Source organism: Adiantum capillus-veneris, chromosome 10 (genome assembly GCF_014529385.1).
Source record: "Adiantum capillus-veneris isolate H3 chromosome 10, ASM1452938v2, whole genome shotgun sequence".
In the NCBI taxonomy this organism is placed as follows: Eukaryota; Viridiplantae; Streptophyta; class Polypodiopsida; order Polypodiales; family Pteridaceae; genus Adiantum; species Adiantum capillus-veneris.
The window spans coordinates 78,449,169-78,459,321 of record NC_140940.1 but is presented as its reverse complement, the minus strand read 5'-3'; the positions used below and the strand labels follow the sequence as shown (position 1 = coordinate 78,459,321).

The 10,153-nt window shown below is 45.2% G+C and overlaps 1 protein-coding gene across 2 annotated transcripts in view; it reads right to left on the bottom strand.

The window, feature by feature from the left end:
* Nucleotides 1-754: 754 nt before the first annotated feature.
* The window catches only part of LOC147449113 (kinesin-like protein KIN-12E), an 81,982-nt gene continuing 72,583 nt past the window's right edge, over nucleotides 755-10,153 (bottom strand). For both annotated transcript variants that reach the window (XM_086521686.1, XM_086521685.1), the window contains 3 exons: nucleotides 3,850-3,915; nucleotides 3,731-3,769; nucleotides 755-3,607 (listed from right to left, as the gene is read on the bottom strand). In XM_086521686.1, coding sequence (XP_086377812.1) covers nucleotides 1,040-3,607; nucleotides 3,731-3,769; nucleotides 3,850-3,915 — 2,673 coding nt within the window. In that variant the 3' untranslated portion in view covers nucleotides 755-1,039. The remainder of the gene's footprint in view (nucleotides 3,608-3,730; nucleotides 3,770-3,849; nucleotides 3,916-10,153) is intronic.

Below are 10,153 nucleotides of genomic sequence, written 5' to 3'. Positions count from 1 at the left end.
CACTGGGCTTAGTTTCAATGAATGTGAAGCAATGCTGTGTCCCAATGTGCTACACCCCTGGTTTCCCACCTTCGAGAAAAATAAAACAATGCAAATTCTCTCCACTTTTTGACAAAGTGTGAAGGAGGATTGCTAATTTCACACAATTATGAGATTTTATTCGAAGGAAAATCTTGAAATCTTACCAGTATTTTGCAGATTAGACAGTAAAAAACAGAAAAGAGCTCAGTTTTCGTGCGTGTTCACTAGCTCTCACGACTTTCATTTTCCATGTTGCACATCTTTGGAATCACAACCCACCCACTGCCATACCATTTTTGTATTGCATGGATGGGCATAAAAGTAGAATTATAAGCTAAAGCATCCACATAGTTTACACACCATCAACATGTAGCACAACTAGGATCGGACGGTCCCCATCAAATCTCAACACCATCGACCACTAATTGCAATACTTAGCCACGAGGACGGCATGTAGACAGTTTCTTATTTCACTCCTACACCCTTTAGTGAAGCCAGCTTTAATAATACAGAGCACTATGGACTGTTCAATTAACCCCTTCAAAAAGACAGGCTAATGTAAGGAACAATTTTTTTATGCTCCATGCAGCTACAAATAAATCTTGTGGAAATTTTACATGATGAATATTAGTTTAGCACATAGAGAGCCATCTTCCAAAAAACAACTATTTTTCTACATGCTTTATGACACTTTCTTGACTGGTCATAACACTACAGAATCTGACACCTACCATTAAAGATGAGACAATTTATTGCTGCAAACTTACAATTCCTAAACAGATGTTTATGAGGACAACATAAGCATAACCGGATCTAAATCTCTACAACACATTTACAAGTAGAAGCCCTAACCGGACCTAGATCTCTACAACACATTTACAAGTAGAAGCCCTCAAAGCTTCTTTATTCTGACCTTGCTTTTCCCTTAATGGAGATTGCATCGACAGATTATCATGTCAAAAATTCTCTACGAGAAATTTGTTTGATTCAGAAAAATTCCATAGCTTCCATCAAAGAATTATGTGGCTAAGCCTTGAACTGTATCTTTCAATTCCACCAAAAAGCTTTGGGTCTCCGAGAGCAACTTTGTTACAGCAGCCTTGTTTTGCTGCACATTGTCGAGAGCTTCTGCTACAACAGGTAGCCAGTCTTCTTCTGCCTGAGGAAACCTTTCCTTCAGTGCTTGCTTCCTGCAACGAGCACTCTCGAGCTGCTTCATCAGCTCTACTTCCTCGAACTCTGCTTCTCGATGTAATAATGTCAGAGCCTCAAGCTCTCCCTGTACCTCTGTCTCTGTTTCCAGTAGCAGCTGAACTTCCTTTTTCACCTCCTCTACTTCAATCTCTGCTTCTTGTAGGCTACAAGCGGCAGCCTCTCTCTCTACATGAGCACAGAGCAATGCTGTTTCCTTCTTGTCAATACACCCTTTGAAATGCTCTATTTCCTTCTGGATCACTTTCAACTTCTCTTGGTCTTCTGCAATTACAGACAGCAAGGTTGCCTTTTCCTCTTCCCCTCTAAGCAGCTGTAACATAGAAAACGCACTATTTGCTGACTGCCCAGAAATGCACTCTGAAGCCTCCACTCGCGAATGTTCCGCTGAATGAAGCTTCTCTCTTACTGCTGCCATCGCTAACTCCAGAAGCTCTTCTTCTTTATAAAGTTGATCAAGGCAACTTCTAAAATTATCCTCTTCAGACTTTAACATACAAATCTCAGCATCTTTGTCTGCTAACACTCTAGATAGCCCCTGTACATGATCCTCCAATCTTTGCTCTCGAGAACACCAATCAAGCTTTGAAGCTTGCAAGCCTGAAAGGAATCTTTTCAAAGCTTTCACCTTGTTTTCTTCTTGTTGAAGTCTAATTTGAGCCATGTCATGTTTCTCCTCTATGTGCTCTGTTTCCTTTTGTACCATCCAAACTTCTGCCACTGATTGAATGCAGCTTCCCTGCTTTCCTTCGCATTCATTTTTCAAACAAACTATAGTGGTGTCAACAACTGATGATATATCTGAAAGTTTGGTCTCTACAAGATCCAGCTTAGATTCATAAGCTTCTAGACTAGCATGCCATGCTTTTTCTTTTGAGCTGCTGAGTTTTATAGCTCCATCAAGGCTTTCCTGTAACATCCTTTTCTCTTCCACCAATGTGTCCTTTTCTGCCGTAAGGAGGAGAAACATATCAGCCCTCGCCTGCTTGGCCTGCCTCAACTTTATGGTTGTCTGCTCTACATCTTCACGAAGCTTCAAGCTTTCCATGTTACTTTCATCAAACAAACAGAACAGTGTATTTACATCCATGTTCACCGTATCTAAATTTTCCATAAAGCTCTTGATATAACGTCCAAGCTCCTCAATCAAACTCTCAACAGTATCATGGAGATTCTTTATTTTTTCTTCTGCCTTGTGGAGCATATTTCTGAATTTTTCATCCAAACTTCTCAATACAACACACTGCTCTTCAACAATGGCTGTAGAGTAAGGGTTCGCACTCTCACAAACACATGAGCTGCTGCCTTCCTTTGAGTACTGAACACTTCCTTCCTTGGGCTGATACACGTTCATTGATACTTCCACTGTACAAGCTTGTTTTTCATTTTGTAATTCTCTTTCTGCAGTGCTTAAAGACAACCTTAAGCTCTGCAATTCCTCCTCATATTGCTTGTTCCTTTCCTGATAATCTGTCAGTTTATCTGTTACATATCCCTTTTCCAGAAGGACAGACTCATATGCACCTAGTAGCCTTGCGTTCTCTAGCTCAACTTTTGAGATCATTTCTTTTAGTCCTGAAACTTCTGAATTAATAGATGACAATTCCATTTCTCTGACATCGGTAGATGCCTCCAGTACCTGCTGAATCTTCACATTTGGGCTCCCAAACTCCCTCTCCAAGATCTGAACACTCTCTTTATCTTGATTCTCATTGATCTTTTTCAACAATGCTTCGTTCTCAGAACCAGAAATCTCCAACAAAGCAGAAAGCCTGCCATTCGTTTCCTTCATATGTTCTAGCCTCTCTTGAAGTACATTGACATCAGCATTTTTATCCTGTCCATTTGGCATCATGCCTAGGGTATCACCTGCCTGTGCACATTCTAGACTCAGACCACTTTGTAAATCATGAACAGAAATAACTTGAGAATCCTTCACAAACAAGTCGTGAACTTCGACACCCTGCTGTCTCCTAGTCAATTCTAACTCCTGCTGTGCCACAAGTAGACAACTTCTTAACTCCTCAATTTCATTCACATGCTTCTCTTTCAATAGCTCCAAGTCTCTCTTGAGAACTTCTCCCAAGGCCCCATTTTCCTTACCAGCTTCACGTATGCATTGTAAGAACGCATTCTCATTTTGGAGTTCTTTCAAACTTGTATCAGAGGTCAACCTAGCATTTTCCTCTTGAAGTTCTCTCAGACCATTTTTCAGCGCTTCAACCTCTGCTACCAAAAGAGTAGCCCGCTCGTGAGCTTCCAGTTCGGAACTTTTAGCTGCAACCACAGCATCTTGCATAGCTATCAGCTCTGCCTGCATGGAGGCAACAGCTCCAACAGTTTCAATTTGCTTCTCCAACTTAGAGCTATCAGCCTACAGCCAAACAACCAACCAGCTAAGTTGTGCAGTCATGTCACAAGAACCAAATACAATCAAGACTGTCATGATAAAGAGAGTGTCGTGTGTATTTTTGCTGCTGTCATGCATTGAGCTTACCTCTGTACCACATGGATCTCCCTTGCAAATAACTACATCCTGTCATGTGCGAGACTAAAGTCAATTGTAAGGAGTAAAACATAAAAAAACTACGTGCTAAAAGATGCATAATAATTTACCTGACCCTTCCCACCAATGGCAGGATCCTCTTCATGCATGAGCTTCCAGTCCAAAGCTTCAAGAAGCTGCACAACGTCTCTCTCTCTCTCTCTCTCTCTCTCTCTCTCTCTCTCTCTCTCTCTCTCTCTCTCTCTCTCGTTACTCTGACTTTGTATCGGATCCACCACATTGTAACTTTCTGGTCTCATAGGTCACTTTGGCCTTTTGAAGACGTTAATATAACATTTACTCTCTCTCTCTCTCTCTCTCTCTCTCTCTCTCTCTCTACTATGAGATACGAGGTTGTTTTCACTGTCTATTCAGAGAAGGTTTTGGGCCTCTATCTAGGGTCATGAGTTATGAGGATCAAAGATGTCTTGGGCTTTATCTACTTGAGTTACACAAGCATAGAGAAACTTTACTGAGGAGAGGCGAAGAGAGACGTCCCCAGAGACAGATCACAGATTTCTTTACAATAGATACTATACACCCAGAAGAACAGACAGAGGAGCAACCAACGACGGTGGAGAGGTCTACCCGGACTACTGGCATTCTCATAGACCGAGCCTTGGAGCTAGGGAGATCTAGACGACCCCGAGGGAACAGAGGAGCTACACAATTTCGAAGGAGGCTATGGCAAAAGATTCAAGCCATACTCTTTCGTCGTCCAGAGTGCAGATGAAGATGGATCTCTACTCCCCTCCCATATTGTCTTCACATTGTACTGCTTAGTTTAGGATCCCGCAGTATTTATATTTTGTTATCCTAGTTTAATTTATTTTGTTAATCTGACTTTGTATCAGATACACCGCATTGTAACTTTCTGGTCTCATAGGTCACTTTGGCCTTTTGAAGACGTTAATATAACATTTCATTTCTCTCTCTTTAAAGAAGGCTTTGGACCTCTAGATAGAGTCATGCAATACCAAGATCAAAGGTGCTTAGGCCTGTACCTACTGGAACTACATCGGCACAGGGATATCTAATGAGAAGACAAAGAGCACTACAGCCTCAGAGGCAGATCACAGATTTCTTCGGATCGAGAGAAGCAGGAATGGAAGGAGAAGCAATAGGCCAGCAACGAGCACAAAGGAGTACCCACATTCATACCAAAGGCACGCTCATTGACAAGGCGATTGAGCTTAGGAAATTGAGACGACCATGACCGAGATGCAGAAGCACACTTCACCGGAGGAGACTACAACAAAGGATTAGAAGCATTCTAGCCAGACACCCAGAATGCTCCTAAGAAGTTTAGCTAATACTTCGTATTTAGTTTTTCGCATTTATTTTTATACTTCGTATTTAGTTTTTCGCATTTATTTTTACACTTTCACACTTTTCAGACATTGTAACAGATTCACCACTTTTGTATCAGTTTGGTCTCATAGGTCACTCTGGCCTTTTGAAGACGTTAATATAACATTTCATTTCATTTCATTTCTTTCTTGCTAGGACAGGAGCAGACCAAGACACTGGACGCAACGCCCCCCATTATTTTGGTTTTAAGGCTGACGCCCGCAGTGGGCTGTGGTTGTACCTTTACCCGCAGTGGAATGCTTGATGCGGATGTATGCCTGATGCGGGACACAATGTATGCATAGTGTGGATGCATATGTGCGCTTAGTGGCTCTTTTCCAGACAGTGATTAAGCATGAGGAAGCTAGGTGATAAAGCCGACCCCCTAGAGGATGCCATTCAAAAGTGCAAAGAGGAAATGACGGAGACTATTACCAAGATGAACCGCAATCTATTGGGAACAATAAAAATGCTGGAAGGATGCGTCCTGATCCAAGAAAGCAAGATAAACGCACTCGAAGACCGAGTGACAACTCAAGACGAAGAGATTGCGTCACTCAAGAAAGATCTCACCGAAGCACGATCAAGCAGCACACTGGAAGAGGGCGAATTGAGACCCTCAATAATCGAAGAAATCAACACTATCAAGGAGCAACTACGGGCCATTAAAGAGGGAGAAGAGCAACACAAAGAGATGACGACTTCTTGGGTGGATGTTCTTACCAAAACTCTGCAGAAGGCGGATGAAGCCGAGAAATGGATCGAGGTGGCCAAGAAACGAAAAGGCAAGGAGGTAACGTTTACGTCCACACCCACTATCATTAATCAAACACTAGAGGAGCAAAGAAGACGTGTGCGCGCTTTACATGTGAGAATTTGCGGTCTTAAAGACAAAGGCAATGTGGACGAAGAAGTAAAAGAACTCATGGCCTTGATGGGGGTTCATGAGCCGACGCACACAAGAGCTTGAAGAGTGGGCAACATAAAGAAAAATGGAAGCAATGGGGAAACCTCGAAAAAAAGGGCACTCATCCTCCGTTTTCCCTCCATGGAAGCGAAGAAGTCCTTCTTGAAGAAAAGGCAAACTCTTAAAGACACGGGCATTTTTCTCGGGGATGATCTTACCCTCTCGCAGATCGCTCATATGCAGGAAGTAATGCCGGAGATTAGAGCGACAAGGGGAAAAGGCAAGATTGCCTTTTACAGAGATGGAAGAGTAGTAATACTGGAGCGACGCTCCACACGACGGAGCGAGACTTATGGGACCACACTCAAAGTGACTGTCTGGAACTGTAATGGATCCATGCGTCTTGATGTGGGTGCCTTTGAGGATAGCTTTACTGGAAGAGACATCATCTTCTACTTTGAGACACACCAGGCCCCTGGGCAATCCATGCCTCACATCAGTAAATACAGATGGGAGACAGCTTACAAACAGGAGACACGCACTGTTATTTAGAGAGGATTTGCAGCCATTGATACATATAGCCCGCAGGGATGAGAAGGCTAGGTACATGTGGGTGAGATTGAAAGCAGATTGAAAGATGAGAAGGCTAGGTACATGTGGGTGAGGCTTCACATGCTTCCCACACAGACATGGAGCCAGCACAGTGGACTATGTCATGGCACAACCAAGCCTCATCTCTAGCATTCAGGACCTCACAGTTGGACCCAGACCTATTGGTGTGGCAGTGGATCATGCCCTTGTATCGCTGACCATTTCTTTTCAGTTTAGTGTAGCACACAGGCTACGGGCAGCACCCCCTACTCGCTACACCTTCACGCGGGAGACGGACTCTGTATACATAGATGGGATCTACAAACGCCTGTGCACAGAGGAGCCACGGCGACCTCTGGAAGAGCTTACTACTATACTGACACAGACACTACATGATGCAGCAGTAGAGGCATACCTACATACCCAGCCTGAGCAGAGACGCCGTTCAGGGAGCATTCCCCAGAACAGTTGGTATGATGAGGAATGCCGGGACACTAGAGCTAGACTTCAGAGGGAGGTGCTTTTGGGGAACATCACTCATAGGCAGTCACAGATTGACTTCCGACGCCTAATGCGGCGGAAGAAGAGGGCATTTCTAGCTCGCCTATATACCAGCTATTCTTGAGTCAAGACTCACATGAGGCGTGGAGGCTCTTCCATGAACACTCCCCCCCCCCCCCCCCCCCCCCCCCCCCCTACCATCACTTCTACAGAGGCCTGGAGCCAGTATGCATCATCTTTGTACACAGCTCATGAGCAGCCCCCCCTTCCCGATCCCCCCGATCCATGCCCGCACATGTGTTTTTTTCACCGCTGAGATGGTGAGGAAGGCCATTGACAGCATGAAGACTGGGAGAGCATATGGTCATGATGGCTTAGTGGCTAAGCATTTCATGCATGCCAGAGATTTACTAGCAGAGATTCTAGCAGTTATGCTTAACTGTGCCATGTGTGAGGGCTTGCCTAATACCTGGAGCCTATCTACTATTGTACCTATCTTCAGGTCGGGAGACCCTAGCCTGGGAACTATCGACCATCATGATTGGACACACACTGGCACGGTTGTACGCATCTATTCTTGAGCAGTAGTTGACTAGATGGGCAGAGAGGGAGGGGATGCGTGCAACCGGCCAGGCAAGTTTCAAGAGGGGTTTTTCTACTCTTGACCATATCTTGACACTCAGAGCCATCATTGAGGAGGGTAGATCGCGTGGGGAGACGGATCTATTGCAACTTTGTGGATTTCCGTAAAGCATTTGACACAGTGCCCAGAGCGAGATTGATGCGCACATTACAGCAGATGCGAGTACCCACAGAGCTCAATTGCGGGGTCATGGCATTATACAAGTCAATAGTGGGGCATGTACGCACCCCAGAGGGTCTATCCACACCGGTTTACTCCATTGTTGGGGTGAAGCAGGGCTGCCCGCTCTCTCCTACTCTATTTGGTATGTATGTAGATGGGGTTTATGACTACATTGAGAGAGATGGTGATAGAGGTGCACGGCTAGCAGGGATGGATTCCACTATTGTTATATGTTGATGATATTGTTTTGATCTCTGACTCTCCGGAGGGGATGCAACGTCACCTGGATGCTTTGCATAGGTTTGCCCAAGAAAGTGGTTTGTCCGTCAACCTTGGTAAAACCAAGGTCATGGTATTTAATACCACCCCACAGTGGATCAGGAGGTCAGCGCCCGCTTTCACATACGGACTGAGAAGGTGGAGTATACAGATGCTTACACTTACCTTGGAGTGGTTTTTAGTGGGCCAACATTTTCATTGAGGAGGGCAGCAGAGACTCGATTGACCAGAGCCCATGCAGCATTGGGTAAATTGGAAAGGATGTGTTCACAAGTCCAATTTCAGGAGCCTCGGACGAAGCTCTGGCTCTTTGACACTTTGGTGGCTTCTGTATTGCTCTATGGAGCTGAGATTTGGGGACCTTCACTGGACCATCATGGGAGGACAGGCCGCAGTGATGGATGGGGGACATGGAGAAGCCTCTAGTCTCTATGATCTCGCGGCTCATTAGGGCCAAGACGCATGGGTTCAGCATAGACAGATTGCCTCCTTTCCAGTACTCACTGGATGCACCCTCTCTGACTCTTACACAGCCCGAGATCACCAAGCTCATTCGCCAGGACTTGACCTAGCTAGACACCAAGAGGACATGGATACAGCCAGTGCAGGAGCTAGGCACGAAGATGGCTTTCTACAGAGAGCATCTCCTCCAGCTTACGGAGGATGGTTTTGTGACGAGGCCCAGATACATGGACACTCACCTGTCTCATGGGGTACGATGTGCTATTGGCCAAATACGCACATCTTCACACCAGCTGCGGATCGAGATTGGGAGATACAGCGGAGTACCAGCAAAGACCAGGACATGCCCCCTGTGTGACATCGAGCCTGAGACAGAGTTGCACTACACATGCCACTGCCCCGTCTACTACGAGATACGAGGCCGCTTCCATTGCTTGTTCAAAGAGGGCTTTGGACCATTCTCTAGAGTCATGCGGTACGAGGATCAGAGATGCCTGGGTTTGTTTTTGCTCGAGCTGCGTACACAAAGAGAGTGTCACAAACGGGAGCGCATAACAATATAAAATATACTCAGATAAATAGAATCTATCTCTTATTATTGAAGCCAAAGGATATAGAGAAAAATAGATAGAGAGAGAGAGAGAGAGAGAGAGAGAGAGAGAGTGAGAAGATCGACACAGTACTAGGGACAAGAAGATGGGCTGGTCCCCCCCCCTTAACGAGAATTCTTTATTAGGAGAATCTTTTTACAAGCACAAGAACCAGAGAAAACCCCTCCTGTCTAAATCTCTGACTCGATGGTCGTTCCTTCCCGTAAGGGAAATCCGAGAGACAAGCTCTCAATCCTTTTTCCGTCTGTACTCAGAGTTGAGACTCCGCAGACAATTTCCGAATTCCGTTTTCGGAATTCCCAAGCGTAGGCCGAAGCCTTCTCGCTTCTCCTTCGCGATGAAGTACCTGCAAACACACACAAACACACGACAACAATTCGTATGGCGAATCCACAATAGGTACCTCTCGCTCTTGCGCGAGAAAAGCGACTTCCGTTCTTCGTAGTCTCGCGATCTCTCGCGTCTTCTGGCGGCAGAGTCTTCTCTTGCTGGCGCTGGCCACCTCCCTTCGGTGAGGACATGTGGTGCTTTTATAGCTCCTTCACCACAGCACGAGTAGCTGCTCGCGGAGAGATCGCGGCCGTTTTTTTTTTCGTTTTTTTTTTTCTGTTCTACCCGAAAAAGGGAGAGAATTCGTTGGCTCGTTTTGTTGCTTTATTTTCTAAGTCGCTGCCCACTTATAAAGTGGACGGCCGACATATTTTTAAAATTGGTCTGAACCTGCCCAAAAACTCAATAAAACCTTATAAGTTAAAATCAATGCTTTCACAGCACTTCCCAGGCGTCCCTGGATGCAACCACATGCACGAATGCAATGCAAACATAGATTCCTCGCGGGAAAGCGTTTGCTCTTCCCGGAAAACTCGTTC